At 47.2% G+C, this 18,067-nt stretch overlaps 1 protein-coding gene across 1 annotated transcript in view; it reads left to right on the forward strand.

Moving 5' to 3' along the window:
* The first annotated feature begins 17,783 nt into the window (after positions 1 to 17,783).
* Positions 17,784 to 18,067, forward strand: part of Bhlha9 (basic helix-loop-helix family member a9) — a 1,373-nt gene continuing 1,089 nt past the window's right edge. The window contains exon 1 of the mRNA XM_015500937.2: positions 17,784 to 18,059. Coding sequence (XP_015356423.1) covers positions 17,880 to 18,059 — 180 coding nt within the window. The 5' untranslated portion in view covers positions 17,784 to 17,879. The remainder of the gene's footprint in view (positions 18,060 to 18,067) is intronic.

The following is an 18,067-nucleotide window of genomic DNA, read 5'->3' on the forward strand; positions in this document are numbered from 1 at the left end:
ATATATATATATATATATATATATATATATATATATATATATATATAAATAAAATTTACTGTAAAGGGTACCTTATAGTGGGTCAAAATCTGGCTTCTGCCAGGCTTGGTGGGACATGCCTGTAATCCCAGTGACTTGGAGGCCAAGGCAGGAGGATTGCAAGTTCAAAGCCAGCCTCGGCAATTTAGAGAGGCCCTAAGCAATTTAGCAAGACCCTGTCTCAAAATAAAATATGAAAAAAGGCTGGGGATGTGGCTCAGTGGTTAAGGCCCCCTGGGTTCAACCCCGGGCACCAAAAAACAAGAAGAAAAAATCTGGCTTCTGTAAGGGAGGGGAGCAGAGGGGCTCAGCATCAGCCATCAGGTTGGGGGACAGGAGAAAGGAAGTTCAATGGGTACCGACAGACTATTTATGGGCCCAGCTAGGGAGCTGAGGATTCACACCTGAAACCTCAATTTTTCCTCTATGATAGGAAGTGAGGGTGGGGCTACTCTGGGAGATGAGTAAGCAGAGGGAACAATTGTGGTTACAAAAGTGAGGAAGACTTGGAGAGCCCCTGAGGGGTGTAAAGGACAAAGCTGACCAGGGGCAGAAAAGATCAATCTCCTCTCCCTTCATAGATGAGAATGCAACTTCCATGTTTGCTGCTGGCAGCCCCAGAGATCCCAGCCAGCCCAGGTCCGCAGTCGGACTACTTGGAGTTCCAGATTCTGACCAGCAGAGGGCACAGAAACCCCACCTAAATTTTCTTTTGCTTTTCCGTACCTGAAAGTTGTCTGTGTTCCAAAGCTTTTAATTCTAGAAGTAAAAAGTTTTCTGAGTTAGCTATATTTAAAAGATGAGGGTCTGGGAATGTAGCTCAGTGGTAGAGAGCTTGCCTGGCCTGACCTACTTGAATGCCCAGTTGAGACCCTAGTTGAATCCCAGCACTGCAAAAAAAGAAAGACTTTATGACAGCACAAAAGAAACTTTGAAGAGAAAGAATTAACTTATGCTTCTGAAAGCTAATTTATTTTACTTTCCTCCCCCACAAGACTCTCCAAAGAAGATCTGGCAAGGGAGAGGACATGACTGCCCACAAGAAGTGGTGGTTGTGGGGTGCCGATCTAAGTGTTCAGTCTCCTTGAATCCTCATGGCCACCTCTGGGAGGGTCAGTCACATCACCTCTACTTTACAGGCCATTTAACAGACTCACATATTGGTTCAGGAAGTTACTGGTTCAGGAAGGGGTCTTCTTGACTCCAAGCTGAGCTGCCTTCCTATTTGATTTCAACCAATTAACAGTCAACAGGTGCATGGGCTACACCCCTCCTCTGGGAGGTACTCTGTGAAGAAAAGATCCATGTCATCAAATTCAGGAGATAACAAGCTCCCCATTCCTGTGAGGGTCAGCACATGGGAGAATCTGAAGTCAGGTAGTGAGGAGGCTGCTTGGGCTTGTTCAAACTCAGCCTTCCCAAATCTTCTACCCCACAGCCTGAACAGAGCAGTGGCCGTGAAGCTGAAGAGAGGAAGACAGACTGGAGAGGGAGCCCGGCTATACAGTTGCCAACTTGGTGGGGTTTGGGCTCTGGGTATGTGAGAGGGGTGGACAATGAGGGTGGGAGGTTGGGACGCTCCCTGGGCTTTGGGCTGGACCAGCTAGGTAAGGGATGGTTTTGTTCTTTTGTTCATCTTATCTGCCACGTGGAGCCAGGGAGAGGAGTTTTGGATTTGGGTTCAGATATCTGCAGAACAATCATCTGGAAATTAGAAAGATAAGAGGGAGAAAACAGCTGGTGATAGAGAGCTGACATTTAGGGCTGGGGGTGTGGCTCGTAATAGAGGGCTTACCTGGCATAGGTGAAGCCTTGGGTTTGAGCCTCAGCCAACCAACTGTCCACCACCACCAGAAAGAGATCTGACATTTAAGGGGTCCATGGAAGGAGAGAGAGAGAGAAAGAAAGAAACAGAGAAAGGGAAGGGAGGCAGGGAGAAGAAGAAGGAGGAGGAGGGAAGAGGAGGAAAATAAATCAGAGACCCAAAGGGGAAGCTCATGTCGAATAGGGAAACCCAGTTTCTGGAAGGAGTGGTGAGCAGATCTCGAGCTTATGGGTAAAAAAAAGAAGGATGGAAACTGCAAGTGACATATCAGCCACCAGGAGGTCACTGATGAGCAGGGTTCCAGCAGAGTGGAGAGGGGCTAAGGCAAATTATTATGGATCAATAGATGTGCTGGGGTGAGATGGGACAATGAGGGGAATTCTGGGAGCAGCAGGGTCCAGGGAGTTCCATACTGGTTACTTGAGCATTAATAGTAGCCTCCAAATACTGCTGTGAGTGATCCCTCTGATCCAGGTACAGACCTGGGGTTTCGCCTACAGAGAGGGGAAGTCTGTCTCCCCTTCCCCTTGAGTCTAGGCTGGCCTTGACACTTGGCTTTGACCAAGAAAGTTGGCGGAAACAACTGTTCCCAGTCCTTAAAAGAACACCAGCAACTTCCTCTTCCCCCCACCTCTTAGAACCCAGCAGCCATGCTGTAAGGAAGTCCAGGTTGTCCTGCTGGAGTGACTGGCCGAGGGAGAGGCCACACAGGAATGGAGGTCATTTGGCAAGAGAGGCTTCCTTGGGCACTCTAACTTCAGAAGAGTTCCCAGATGAATGCAGTCACATGAGTGACCCTTGCTGATACCACATGAGGCCCTGAACTGCCCAATCGACCCCCAGAATCATGAGAAATAATAAGAGGCATTTTAAATCATTAAGTGGGATAATTTGTTACATGTGAATAGGATGAGAGGAAGGAGCTGGGGAGAGATGCTGATCCCTGGCACAGGACTGATGGAGTGAGTTTGTTCAGAAGGCTGAAAGGCTGGCCTGGGTTGAGGGAGGCACTTTTCCCTATGACACAAAAGCAAAGGACAAGCCAGGCATGGTGGCACACTCTGTAATCCCAGTGACTCAGAGGCTGAGGCAGGAGTATTGCAAGTTTGAGTCTAGCCTCAGCAACTTAGCAAGACGTTCTCAAAATAAAAAATAAAAAGGGCTGGGGATGTAGCTCAATGTTAAAGCTTCTTTGGATTCAGTCCCCAATACCCCCCAAAAAAAGGATTTTTCTGAGTTCAACTGACCTGTGCCTTCACATCCCAGTCAGTCCTGTTTGGATTGGCAGAGGACAAACAGCACACAGGAACCCTTTCAGGGAGAAGAGGACCATTCTGTTGGGATTTTTCACTTTATCTACAGTGTTTTTGTTTCTTTTTCTTTCTTTCTTTTCTTCTTCTTCTTCTTCTATTTATTTATTTATTTTTGTACTGGGGTTTGAACTCATGGGCGCCCAACCACTGAGCCACATCCCCAGCCCTATTTTGTATTTTATTTAGAGACAGGGTCTCGCTGAGTTGCTAAGTGCCTCAATATTGCTGAGGCCATCTTTGAACTTGCGATCCTCCTGCCTTAGCCTCTCCAGCTGTTGGGATTGCAGGCATATGCCACCGCATCCAGCTTTTGGTTTCTTTTTGTCTTCAAGCATTTCAAGGATTAAAACTTACCATGATGCTTTAAAATCCAAAAACCAAACAAAACAACAATAAAGGACAGTGATGCATAGAAGTGTTTACAAAGTAGGAGGAGAGACTGAAGCTGGGGACTCCCCTGCTCCCCCACAAGTGATTTTTTTGCCCATACTGTGGATTGAACCCAGGGATTCAATCCACATTCAATCCACCTGTAAAACTCCAAATGACTTCTTTCTCTGTGGCTCCTTTGTCAGAGTGAAGTGCCAAGATTAGAGAGGGGCATAGGTGAGCCCTAGAAGGTTGGACCTGTGATGGAACCCCCCCACCCTCACAGAGCACCTGATGGGCTCAGCTGCCCTCCAGGATAAAAGGTAAGTGGACAGAGGGACAGTGAGCAGTGGGAAGTTCTGACTCAAGTGCTGGCTGGACCTGTGATTTGGGACAAGTGACTTCCACTTCTGGGGGGTGGTTGGACTAGATTAGTATTTCTAAAATTTTTGGATTATGGATTTCCCCTGACAATTTGATATGAACCCATATAGACGTAAATTTAGATATATAATCCATATTTTATATGTGTGTATTTTGTTCCTGGCACAAAGTAGATGTGCCATAAATAGTAATGAATAGATTATGGTTGGGATTCAGAGACCCTCTCCCCCCAACACACACTTGAAGTTAGCCCAGGTTCAGAATCCTGGAATAAGCTGATCTCTTCCTGTCCCTACATTCTTGGAATCTACAAAATTCTACCCTGAATCTTTTTTTTCTTTCCTTTCCTTCCTCTCCCCATCCAGTGCTAGGGATTGAACCTAAGGATGTTCTACTACTGAGCTCACGGATCCACATCCCCAGCCCTTTTTATTTTTTATTTTGAGACAGGGGCTCACTAAGTTGCTGAAGCTAGCCTGGAGCTTTCAATCTTCCTGCCTCAGCCTCCTGAGTTGCTGAGATTACAAGAGTGTGCTACTTTGAATCTTTCTGGTGTAGACTATATAGTTGACTCTAACCAAAACAAAGTTCTAGTCCCGTTCAGCAAAAAAATATTTGCTGAACAGCTTCTGTGTCCAGGGTGCCAAGAGCTACATTGCATGCATTCCATATTTTATCTTATTTAGCCTTACACCAATGTATGAGGAGGTTTTTATTATTCTGATTTTTCAAATGAGCTGGTGTGGTGGTGTACACATGTAATCCCAGCAACTAGGAAGGCTGAGGCAGGAGGATTGCAAGTTCAAGGCCAGCCCAGGCAACTTAGCCAGATTCTGCCTTAAAATAAAAAATAAAAAGGGCTGGGGATGTAGCTCAGTGGTAGAGCACCCCTGGGTTCAATTCTCAGTATAAAAAGAAACAAATAACAACAACAACAACAAAACTAATTTTTCAAATGAGGCTCAGAGAGGTTAAGTAACTTGCCTAAGGTTATTTAGCTGGTCAGAGATGGAGCTGGGATTTGAACCTAAGTCTGTCTGACTCAAAACCTATTGAAAGGTCTTTCTTCCATGTCCTGGTTGAGGGTCACCATTCCTTCCTCCCAGCATGAGGTTTGAGGATTGCTGGGCATTGCTGAGTGGAGATCAACCCCTTCTCCTGAGCTGCCACAGAAGATAGGATGCGGTGGCTGTATCTGAGGACAGGCTTCCCATCGCACCAGAGGAGCGGCACATTCCCAGGAGAAGGAGACTTGGTGACACCAGCCCTACTCTTGGGCATACAGGACCTGGGCCCACAGCCCTTTCCTCATTGGAGCCCCGTGGGTCTGTGCAGCCCAGTTGCGCCCCCTTCAGGCCTCCCGACGACCGCTGAGGAATGCACTTCAGACACCCGCCCACTTCCTGGCTGTGTGACAGCCCGTGAGCTGCTTCACCCGCTGGAGGCTCCGTTTCTACATCTATGAAATGGGCATAAAAAGATAGCGAAGCGCCGGGACCCGTACCTGGACCGCGGCGGAGGCTGGAGAACCGCGTCTCCCTGGCCCCACGCAGGTGCCTTGTCCAGACGGGGCGCTGTCCCAGGCAGTGAAGCAAAGGGGCGGAATCGACCCAAAATAAGTGTCTGTGGACAGAACCACAGTCGCCGAGGACCCCCGCCCGGAGCCTGGCTCGGGACGCTAGAGGTGGGTCCGCCACCCGGACTCACTCGCGGCAGGATTTACGCGGGTGGCGACTGCGGTCCTTCGCCCCGGGCGTCGCGCTCCCCGCGCTCCGGACACGGCCAGGCTCCGGGTCTTAGCTCGTAAATCTCCTTCACACAGAGGGCCATAAATCAGGGCCCGCCCGGGACCCCCCAGCTCCCAGCCCGGACCCGCCCCCCTCGGGAAGGGCGGGGCGCAGGAAGCCCGCGGGACGGGTGGGCGGGGCCGATGCCGCCACGCCCCCGCCACGCCCCCTGCGGCTGCTAATTACAGGCCCGCGGAGCCTGATTTACGGCGGGGCGGGGCGAGTCTGGGGAATCTGGAGTGGCGGGGGCTGGGACACCCCAGGGGCTCCCAGGTTCCCAGGACCTCGCTGAAATGACAATCTCGATAGTAAACTGCAATGTGCTTTATATAAATTAATAGAAACATAATAATAGCTAACTTGGAGAGACTATGTGCCAAGCTGGGCTAAACACTTTATTAATCCATTCATCAAATAGTTATTGAACACTTACTAGGTGCCAGGAATCTTGCATATATTATCTCCCGAATGCCCCCAGCCCTAAAAGTTAGTCTTTTATGGGTCCCATTTTGCAGATGAAGAAATGAAAGCAAGAAGTAATTAAGCAATTAAATGACTTGTCTAAGGCCACTTACTAGTGAGTAGCAGGTCCAGAATTCATACTCCTTCCTCACCATCTGTCGCTAAAAATCTACTTTAAAAACAAAAAACCTGGATTATCTTGCCTCTTTGTTACCACTTGCGTTACCGTCTTCCTGCTCCATCCTTCAACCTTGTGCCTTTGGGCAAATGCCTTAGCCACTCAGAGCTTTAGCTCCTCTCAGTGGCAAAAGAGTACCGTCCTACTTATCACAAGGAGTTTGGAGGATCAAATTTAAAGGAAGTTTATGAACACAATCATAAATTATAAAGTTCAAGGATGAAAGGGTATTAGTTAAGGTGATTTGGGGTGTTCTAATGGATAAATGCACGACTCTCTGTGGCCTAAACATAAATGTGTATTTCTTGCTCAGGTGTGGTCAGTTTGGTGTTCCTGGCCATGCAGTTTTTCCTGGGCTATTCTGTTCCAGGCATGATGAAGGGCCCAGAATTCATCCCCCTTGTGGCACTCTCATTTCCAGCCTGTGGCTCCCGAGGTCCTGAGGCTGCCCTAAGGTCCAGAGGCCAGCAGGAAGGGGAAGGAGCATGGAGGCTGCTTATCCGAGGTTGTTATAGGCTGACCTGGAAAGTACACATCGTTTCCACTCACACTCACCAGAAACACAGTCAACTGCAAGAAAGGCTAGGAAATGGCATGACTGCTGCACAACAGATTACCCCCAAACCTTTTGGTTTAAAACAGCAATAAACATTTATTAGTTTCTCGTCAAGATTTTAGGGAGGGGCCTACCTGGGTCATTTTCTTCTCCTTTTGTGCATGATAGACATGTGAACTTCTGCAGCCTTTTTGTCTCCATGAGGGAAGAGAAAGAAACATTATGAGGAAAGAGATATGAAAAAAAATTATATGAGCTGAGGGTGTGGCTCAGTGGTAGAGTGCTTGCCTAGCATGCACAAGGCCCTGGAGCTACAAAAAAAAGAAAAATAAAAGGAAAAGGAGTAGATACTGAACTAAACAAAGGTATTAAAAAATCCCCACAAATTTTTTATTCATTTATTTATTTACTTATTTATTGTGGTGCTGGGGATCAAATCTAGGGGCTCACACATTGTAGGCAACTACTGTATCATTTAACCACATCCCCAGTACCCTACAAAGTTTTAAATATTCCTAAGAACACTTAACACAATTCTGAAAATGAGCAGCCTGAAGGATTTCCCAAGGAGGCAGTCATTCCACAGAGGTGGTTGGAGCTGGCATGGCAGAGATGTGTAACTGCAGATCATTGGGGACAGGATGAATTATTTACCAAATGGGGTTAGAAAAATTGAATGGGGCTGGGGCTGTAGAGCGCTCGCCTAGCACGTGTAAGGCCCTGGGTTCGATCCTCAGCACCACATTAAAAATAAATAAATAAAATAGAGGTATTGTGTCCAAAGCTAAAAAATAAATTTAAAAATTTGATAGCTAAGTTCCAATAATAATCATAATGATAGCAGCAATAACAGTAATAATAAAAATAATGGACACCACTTATTGACATCTACAAAGTGCTAGAAATTGACTTTTATATATTTATCACAGTTTATTCTCCCGCCATGTATTATCATTTATTAGTCCCATTTAACATACGAGAAAATCAAACTTCAAGAGGACGAAGATGGTGGCTCATGCCTGTAATCCCAGCAGCTCTGGAGGAAGGAAGATCATGGGTTCAAAATCAGCCTCAGCAAAAGCGAGGCCCTAAGCAACTCAATGAGACCCTGTCTCATAACATACAAAACAGGGCTGCAGATGGCTCAGTGGTTGAGTGCCCCTGAGTTCAATACCCAGTACACCCCTCCCCACAAAAAAAGAGGACAAAGACGGCTTCTCAAGCTTCCTGAGCACAGTTAGGAGCCCTGATTTCCCTCTCCAGTATAGCAGAGCCCCTTCCTGAGAGTTCCTGCCCTTCAGCAGCCCTGGCCAGGACAGAGTCTGCCTCTCCAGAGGCAAAGCCCTCCATCCCAAGCCGGGCCCCCAGACCGGTTACTTCACCCCCACTGACACTGGGGCAGGCAGATCTACCTGATTAGACTTCCTGCTAAAAGCACTGAGGCCTCTTTGTCATTCCCCTAATGAGAAACCAATCACCCGGTCATTAGTGGGTGGAGGTGATGAGGAGTCTGGTGCTGGGGTGGGAGGGCAGGAGATGCTCTTGGTTATCTAGATGATTTATAGCTGCAGTGGCCAGGCTGACCTGGGAAGGGAGCAGAGAAGCAGCAAGACAAAAAGTTAATATCCAGAGAGGAACTTCTAGGAGTGAGGCCCCCAAGCTAAGAGCCTAACATGCTGTTTTCTTTAATCTTCCCAATAAATCTGATGAAGAAGTATTATTACACACCCCCATTTTATAGACACGGAAACTGAGCCTCAAAAAGGTTAAGCATCTTGCCCAAGGCTATAGTACTAATAAATGATGATCTTATTCCAGAGCCCTCTCCAGAACAACCACTCTGCTGTCAGGTGATAGGGGCATTGCAGGTGAGTGTAGGTGAAGGACTAACAAATATCTCGGCTTTAGACTAAGAAGGAAGAGCATTCAAGAAGTGCTGGATTGGCTGGATGCAGTGGCGCATGCCTGTAATCCCAGCGGCTCCAGAAATTGAGGCAAGAGGATCAAGAGTTCAAAGCCAGCCTCAGCAATTTATCGAGGCCCTAAGCAATTCAGTGAGACTTGTCTCTAAATAAAATACAAAAAAAGGGGGGGGAGGATGGGGATGTAGCCCCATGGTTAAGTGCCCCTGGGTTCAATCCCCAGTTAAAAAAAAAAAAGAAAGAAAGAGCAGGTCAAATGTGTGCATGAATTTGTAAGAACCCCTGGGATGTTGAGAAAGCTTACCAGAAAAAGGATAATAATAATGACAACTAAATATTCATATTATTTTTTGAGGTAGTGGGGATTGAACTCAGGGGTGATTTACCATTAAGCTACATCCCCAGCCCTTTTTTATTTTTGATTTTGAGACAGGGTCTCACTAAATTGTGCAGACTGGCTTCCAACTTGCCATCCTCCTGCCTCAGCCTCTAGAGTGGCTGGGAATACAGGGATGGACCACTGCACCCAGCAACAATTAAATATTATTGTTTACTATTTGCTAAGTCCCATACTCAGGATTTTCTGTGCATGGTGTCATTTAATTCTCACAACTTTATCAGGTGCTCATCAATTTATGTATTTATTTTGCAGTGCTGGCAATCAAACCCAGGGCCTCATGCAAGCCAGGCATCTTGCCCAAGGCTATAGTGCTAATAAGTGATGGTCTTATTAGCTACACACTGCCCATCAATCCATTTTACAGATGAGGAAACCAAGAGTCTGGAGGTTAAGTTACCTGCCTCAGCTCTTGAAACTGGCAAATGGGAGGTAGAGGGGATTGGCTTGGGAGTAAGAGGAGGAAAGGGTGGTTGCTTACTCTCTACTCTAAGTTGTCAGGATTCTTGGTTTGAAACAACAAAATCCAACTCTGATCACATAAATAGAAGAGGGAATTATTGGGCAATACTGAATTAGCTCATCAAATCACTGGGAAGAAAGGCTGGGAAATTACTTCTGGGAAACTCATAGGAATTCCAGGATCCTGGAATTCTCTGACACTGAAGGCCATCAGCCCTGGTATTGGCACAGTGATTTCTCTCTCCACTGCTGCCTGTTATTCTGGGACACCTGCTTTAGACTCAGGTTTCCTGGCCAAGTGCCTGAACTCCTGTGTGTCCTAGCTGCCAGGAATCTCTACCTCCCAGAGCCCCACCACAGAGGCGCCCCTCCCCAAGATAAGTGACTAAGCCAACAACAGTGATGGAAACAAAAACATTTTTGTCTGTAAGTCTATTGATGTAATGAATGATGTTTATTGATTTCTATATAGTGAACCAACCTTGCATCCCTGGAATGGACCCCCACTTGATCATGGTACACTATTTTTAAAATGTGTTTTTGAATGCAATTTGTCAAAATTTTATTGAGAATTTTTGCATCTATGTTCATCAGGGCTATTGGTCTGAAATTTTCTTTCCTTCATGTGTCTCTGTCTTGTTTTGATGTCAGGATGATACTAGCCTCATCGAATGAGTTTGCAAGGGTTCCCTCCTTTTCTAGTTCATGGAATAATTTATAATTTGAGGAGTATTGGTATTAATTCTTCTTTGTAGGTCTTATAGAACTTGGTCAAGAATCCATCTCTGGTCCTGGGCTTTTCTTGGTTGGTAGGCTTTTTTTTTTTTAATATTTTTTAGTTGTTGATGGACCTTTATTTTATTTATTTGTATGTGGTGCTGAGAATTGAACCCAGTGCCTCACACATGCAAGGCAAGCACTGTACCACTGAGCCACAACCGCAGTCCAGTTAGTAGACTTTTGATAGCATCTTCTATTTCCTTGCTTGAAATTGATCTGTTTAAATTGTATGTGTCCTTCCTCCGGGTTCAGTTTGGGTAGATCATATGCCTCTAGAAATCTGTAGTGCTTTCTACTGTCATGTATAACTGACTAGAACTAATAATAATAATAATAATAAAAGAAAACAAAAACATTGACAAAAATATTGACAGGTTCCTAGCCACCCAGGAATAGGTGTCCTATGTTCATAATTAGACCCTAGTTCAGAGAGCCCATTGAGAGAGAGAGAGAGAGAGAGAGAGAGAGAGAGAGAGAGAGAGAGAGAGAGCNTTCAACAGCCCTGGGTTCAATCCCTGCATGCCCCCCCAAAAGAAAAGTCATGATGCCAATAATTCCCAGCCTCATCTCCCATCATTTCCTGATTTCCCACTTCATGATTTGGCAGAGTCAATTTCCTGTATTTTCCACATCATCCCTACAGTGGTTTAACCTTCCAGGCCTTGTCACTTGCTGTTCACTCCATTGTCAAAGCCCTTCCACTCACTGTCTGCTTGGTAAATTCCCATCCATCCTTTGAAACCCAGTTCAGGTATAATTTCCCCTGTAAAACCTTTCCTGACCCCTCAGAGTTCATCCTCCTTCCTCTGTACCACTTGCTAACCTTGCACATTCTTTTGATTTCATGCTATTGAGACAATTGACCTTTCCCACTAGGTGGTAAGCTCCAGGAGGGCAGGTACTGTGTTGGTTTTGTTCACAATGACTTCTTCATTACTTAATCCAAGACTTGGCAGATGGTAGGTGTTCCATAAATACAGAACTAAATTGGCCAGAAAAAGCAAGGTCACTGGATGAATTGAAAGAAGAGAGTTTCCCAAAACTGGGGTTTGGGAAGTGGCAAGAGTCAACTTGTAAGTTGAGGCAGAGAGACAAAGGGGAGAGAAGGCATAAATTCCAGGAAGTAGGGAAAGACTAATTTGGACAAAGCCATCTGAGCACATTTATATTTCCCACAAAGGAGCCAGTGTTGAGGGAAAGCTGCAAAACCAAGGGAGGGGCAATTGATGAGGCAGGGTCTCCAGAAGAGATGGAATGGAGGTAGGAGGGAAGAGGAGGTCACCACCCAGAAAACATGCATGGACACCTGGGGAGGCAGGAAGGACACAAAAACCAAAGCTGGATGCTGCCTGGAGAGGGGTTCAGTGAAGGGAGTCCTCAGCCTGCAGCAGAGCAAGAGGCTAATGGGTTTTCTGTTGTCTGTTTTAAGATCCATAAGTGGAAATATTTAATGACTTCCCCATCTCCTGCCAAAGAAAAGTGGATGCTTCAGTGGCTACATGATTATGCACCGTCTAGTCCCTGTCATCAATCTGAGCTCATCTCTTACTCAGCCCAGGTCCCCTGGACACCTTGTACTCACTAGAATCAGCAAACATCCTGCCTCAGAGCCTTTAAACATGTTGTTCTTTCCGCCTGGACTCTGTTCCCCCAAACAGCTATAGTACCTTGCCTTTTGTAGGTCCTTACCCAGATGTCACCTTCTTGGGTGGGCTTTCTGGACCTCCCCTCCCTTCACCCCACATATGCGTACTCAACACTTTCTATCTTTCCTGTGTCATTTATTTATTTATTTATTCTGCAGCTCTTATTGCTGTCTAATATAGTGCCCCCAGCATACCAGGGATTGAACCCAGGGGTGCTCTATCACTGAGCTACATCCCCAATCCTTTTGATTTTTTTTTTTTTTTTTGAGACAGGGTCTCTCGCAGTTGTTTATGCTGGCCTTGAACTTGTGAGCCACCTGCCTGGCCCTCCAGGGTCCCTGGTCACTAGGCTAGCCTAATATGCTGCTAATATACATCTAATAGTACTTATTTACTGCATACGTTATCTATTTTCTTTATTATTTGCTCTCACCACGAGAAAATGACCTCCATGAGGACAGCTTTTGGGCTATTGTATTCACTGGTCTATGCCAGTAACTGCACCAATAAGCAGTCCATAACTTTTTTGTTGAGGCTGGGGACTACTAGGTCGGTGGTAGATCGCTGGCCTTGCATGCACGAGATGGGATCTTGGGTTCCATTCCACGAAATACTGTTGTTGAGTGACAGCATGTAGGACCAGAGTCTAACACTGAGCGCAAATCTGGATTCCAAATGTCTTCTACACTAAGCCAGAGTCTGAGCTGAAACCCGGAGGGTCGGGGTTGGGGAGGGAGGCTCCCACACTCCCCAGGGAGGCAGCTGGGGATGGGGAGACCTGGGCTTTCTTCCAAGGTGGGAGTTCTGCCCTCCCTCGGGGGAGCAACGCCGGAACTTCCAGAGAAGAGCAGGAATTTCTGAAATCCGGGCCCGGCCGAGCGGTAATAGGCACCTTCGCGCCGCCAGCGGAACCGCCCGGCCCTAAATCACGGCCGCGTCCCCTCCTCCCGCCGGCCGGCGCGGGCAGCGCTGCTCCCGGGCATGGGCGGCTCCAGCCGCGGCGCGCACCGGCCGTGCAGGTGCCGCGGAAATGCCTGCCCCGCTGGCCGCTTTGAAGTCGCGCTCGCGCCGCAGCGTCCTACCGGGCGCGGGCGACCCGCCTGCGTCCCCTCCGCGCTTCCAGCCCCCAGTGGGCAGAGGCCTGGGGCGGAGGCGCTTCCCGGGAGCCCGGCCGCCTGTCAAGAGAGTGTGGCCTCAGAATTATGGATTGGAGCCCTGGGTCCTTGATCTGTGCAGGGGAAAGGGATGGGAAGGTGACCTGTGCCCAGCACGGGGACAATGGTGCGGTTCCACATTTTCCTTGCTTTTATGGACGCTTTAAGAGTTCGTGTTAGGGACCAGAGAAGTTTGTCCAACTCACTATTTTTTTCTTACTGTTCCCTTTGAGCCCCATAGATGTCTATTGCAATGGATTTTCCCTCCATGCGATGCAGGGATGGGGATGTTCCAAAGTTAATGAGCAAGAATGAAATTGTGTAATCAAAATTATCCTTAAATAGGACTTAAATTACAGTACACAACAGCATTATATATTTAACCCTGAACAATGTTTTTACACAAGTTAACACTTAATAACTACTGAAATAGATTCTAAAGAGGGAAATGAATACACACACATACACACACACACACATTTCCTTTCTATGCATTCAAACTGCTTTGCTGTGGAGGCAGTTTTGAATTCAGTAGCTCTTGGATGGGGTGCAAGGTTTTGCTTGATGCTGTAACCACTACAACCATAATTTGGGGACCATAGCTTTAAGGCAACTATCATGGGGGAATCTAAAAACACTTTTACATGGATGCAGTTTCCTCCCTCCTGTTTTAATATTGAGCTTCATAAAGTTACCTTGAGTTAATACATTGGTTTGTGGTCATCTGCATACAGGTCTAGTGTGTAGTAGGTGTTTAATAAGTGCTTGATCAGACTTAGATGGGATTTCCAGTTTCATGATTATCTTCATAGCAGGGATTGTACCATTTATTGAACAGTCAGCAAATATTTCCCCACACCTCCTGCATACCAGGCACAGTGCTAGGAAATTAGAGGTGACCTAGAGGTGGCCCCAGCAACAGCACAGAAGTGCAGTACAATATGCAGCTAAATTCTAGACAGGATTGGGAACCCTGTGGGAGAGGCTCAGGGCTGACTTTACTGAGGAGGAAAGGGCAACAAGCAACTGAGGCTGGTGACTCACTGAAGGCACCTGAACTCGGTCCAGAACTCTGGCAGGCAAAGAGCCCTGAAGACTTCCCTGCAGATGCAGTCAGGGAGCCTCGGGCTGATCCTGTGTCCTTGGGCTTTACCTGGCTGACTGGGCCCTGACTCACCTGCTGGAGGGGTCAGGGGTAGGCAAGGGCTGTTCACTTCTGTTCTTCTTTTTTTTTTTTTTTAATTTTTTTTAATGTTTATTTTTTAGTTTTTGGCAGACACAACATCTTTGTTTGTATGTGGTACTGAGGATCGAACCCGGGCCGCACGCACGCCAGGCAAGCGCGCTACCGCTTGAGCCACATCCCCAGCCCTTCACTTCTGTTCTCTGGTGCTTTCTCTGGGATCCCAGGGGCCATCAGTTCTGCCTGCATGGCTCAAAAGGAGTTAAGGAAATCTCAGGCAGCAAATCTCAATCGCAGCAGGCAGGCATTTGGACCCTCTGGACTTCTGCCTTCCAGTTCACGTTCTCTTCTGTTTGTTTCTGCCCATTGCCCCCTGTCTTTCCAAATTTCCTCTATATTAGTCAAACCCTTTTAAAATTTTCATTCTCAGTTGAAACTACTTAAATCTCTTAAAATTCCTATTTCAAAGGACAGATGCAAAGTCTCTAAAAATGATAGGAGGTGGGGGGGATTGGGGTGTTGGTGGGTACTCCCTGAGCTGAACATGGAGGCCAATCCCCCGGGTTAAGAACCTGGTCTTGGAATAGGAAACACACCACAGTTCACCCTCTGACTTGGGTCAAGGTCCTTAAGTCTGTTTCCATCTGCATCATAATAATGAACTTTCCATATGGGACTCTTGTGAAGCTAAGATAATATATGTTTAAAAAGCACTTAGTACAATGCCTAGTCTATGAGAAGCACTCTATCGAATTCAGTACCATTATTATTAAGATTATTATTGCTATGATTAATTATCACCAAGCAGCATCCTATCCATAGTGGTATGTGAGTTCTAGGATACTGAGTCACTGGAGGAAAAAAGGTGCTAGATGTAGTCTAAGCTTGTTTGTCACCCACTGGTACCCTCCCCTCAGCTCCTGGGCTGCCCCAGGAAGGTTCTTCTCCCTTGAGGCTGCCCTGGAGATCAATGGGCCACCTCCATCCTTCTGTGAAGATGGGGGTTGCTCATGGCTCATCCATCTACTTTTTGGGGCCTACAAGGCTCTTGATTGTAGGTCAAGGTCTCATAAGTATCCAGGTGAGTTTAAATCCAGAGCTTGAGCTTAGTACCTACCCTCAGGATCAGCTGTATGGGCATGGGATTGGTGCAGTGGTTTAGAATCTAGGTTTGATTTAGTGCTGTGCTGTCTCCATCTTCAAATTCTTAGTACTTTGGAACAAGGGGCTCCAAATTTTACTTTGCTCTGGACCCAACAAATCACTTAGCTGGTCCTGCCTACACCTTCATAGAGAAGATATCTTCCATGCAAAGGAAAGTGAGGTGCAGAATCAGGGACATGAATGGCACAGGTCACAGTGTGAAGAGCTGTTGGCTTGCAGAGGGTGGGAGGAAGAGATCTCCCACCTCAGGCTTCCTTTCCCACCTGGAAGGTCCAGATCCTCTGCCCTCTGCTGATAACAGGGGCTTTTCTGAGGGTTTGGACAAGGCCCTGAGTTCCACAGTGTCTGGGTGAACAGGGCAGTGATTCAGCTCTTTCTAGGGTGGCTTCTAAGGGCTAAAGGATATGGATGAGGGTGAGAGGAGAGGTGGCCATGGAATGTGACAGTAAGGAATCAGATGCCTGGGCTTTGGCCCATGCCCTGCTTCCTACTCTGAGACATACCAAGGCTGACATTCTGCTACTTGAGCTGGATGGGTGGGCATGGGTGCTAAGACACTTGTGGCCCAAGAACTGCATAAAATTCTGCATGAGGAATACAGGTGTATGTATGTTGTGGGGGAGGCTTGAATTAAGAAGAGAAAACCTCTGGTTTTAATGAATTTATTTATTTATTTAATTTGTTTAATTGGTACTGGGTATTGAACCCAGGGACACTTAACCACTAGGCCACATCCCCAGCCCTTTTTTTGTATTTTATTTAGAGACAGGGTCTTGCTTAGAGCCTCACTAAATTTCTGAGGCTGGCTTTGAACTCTGGATCCTTTTGCCTCAGCCCCCTGATCTAGCTAACTATTTTCCCCCCATAATTCCTTTTATTTCATGGGTTTATTTTTCATGTGGTGCTGAGGATGGAATCCAGTGGCTCACACATGCCAGGCAAGTGCTCTACTGCTCAGCCACAACTCCAGCCCTCTAGCTGACTTAATTCCACATAATACTGCTCTTTTGGAAAGAACAAAAGCCAGGAAATACAAAAAGTCCTTAGGCTACTTCTAGTCTAGCGAACAAGACTGACAATCACACAAGTAAATATATATGGTTTGTTTCCTAGTGCCCTGCACTTTCCCTCTGTGGAGAAATTCAGTTGAAACGATGGGATTGTTGCTGCTGATGTTCTCTGGCACGAATGCAAACTGCATTCTCATCCCCGCTGATGCCACAACAGGCCTTGGCATTCAGGTTATGGCTGGGAATGAGATTTACCTTAAGGAACTCCAAATAACTCCCTATGGATGCCTGAAATTCCACTGGGAGTCTTTCTCTAGGATTAAGCATTTTTCTTTTCTGAGACCCTGTTTAAAATTCAAATCCCTGGTGGTAATAGCAGGAAAGATTTGGTGAGTCCTTAACAGGATAGTACTGTGTCATGAGTAGAACTGTCCCAGGGCCCTGGGCTTCAAAGGATGCCCCTGATTGGTACTACCAGGAGAGCTAGAGGAAAAAGAAGATCTTCACCATCTTCTCTGCTGATTCAGCCCCACTCTTTCTGAAGGAAAGGAAGTCAAAAGGAAGTAGGAGGAGAGTTGAGCCCAATCAAAACCCCAACTCAAAATCCTGACCAACCTCAGCTGGTAGCTGAAAAAGCCTGAAGCTCTACTCAGCTTAGGAAGGGGGACTTAGGACTGTGTCAACTCTGCCCCTTCCTTATTGATCCTCTGGGTTGGTCACGCTTTTCCTCAATGACAGCTCTGTAGTTGCCCATGAGACTTGACAAGAACTTTCAAGATTCTAAAGAACATTCAATCCACCATTGCCATCCTTCTATGGTCTATCAATTCTCCTGCCCAGAATCCACATTGGGGCACTCTATCTGGGGTCAGCGGAAAGAATGTGGATCCCAGTCAACCTAGAGAGACCCCTGGAGTGAGGCACAGCAAGTTCCTGGTGGCGATTGGAGTTCTGCCCCGGGCATGGCCTGGCTTCCCAGCTGGTCCCCGTGTGTGTACAAGAATCTGCATGCTTCCTTCCTTGCTTGCTTCCTTCTCAGTTCCTCCCTCGCCAACCTACCTGGGGGCAGGTAATAAAGCAGGAGGAGGGAGATGGATGGATGGGGAGGGCGGGGAGCCACGTGGTGCCATAAAGCCCAGGTAGAGAGGGCCGTTCAGGGAGTGTCCAGACCACAGGAGCCAACGCTCAGAGGGTGGACTGTCAGCCTCACCTTCCCAGCGCCGAAGCAGCGGGGCCTGGGAAGAGGCCATGCTCCGAGGCTCGCCCGGGCTAGGCCTCAGGGGCCTGAAAGGAGCCGAGGGCTCTGCAGAGGACTTGGGAGGCTCTTGCCCTGAGCCTGGGAGGAACTTTGGGGTGCTGAGGGAAAACGGCGCCCCCCGGAGCCAGGGAGAGGCCGGGGAGGCTGCAGGCGGAAAGCGGGCCAGGCCGGTGCGGTC

Source organism: Marmota marmota, unplaced genomic scaffold (genome assembly GCF_001458135.2).
Source record: "Marmota marmota marmota unplaced genomic scaffold, marMar, whole genome shotgun sequence".
In the NCBI taxonomy this organism is placed as follows: domain Eukaryota; kingdom Metazoa; phylum Chordata; class Mammalia; order Rodentia; family Sciuridae; genus Marmota; species Marmota marmota.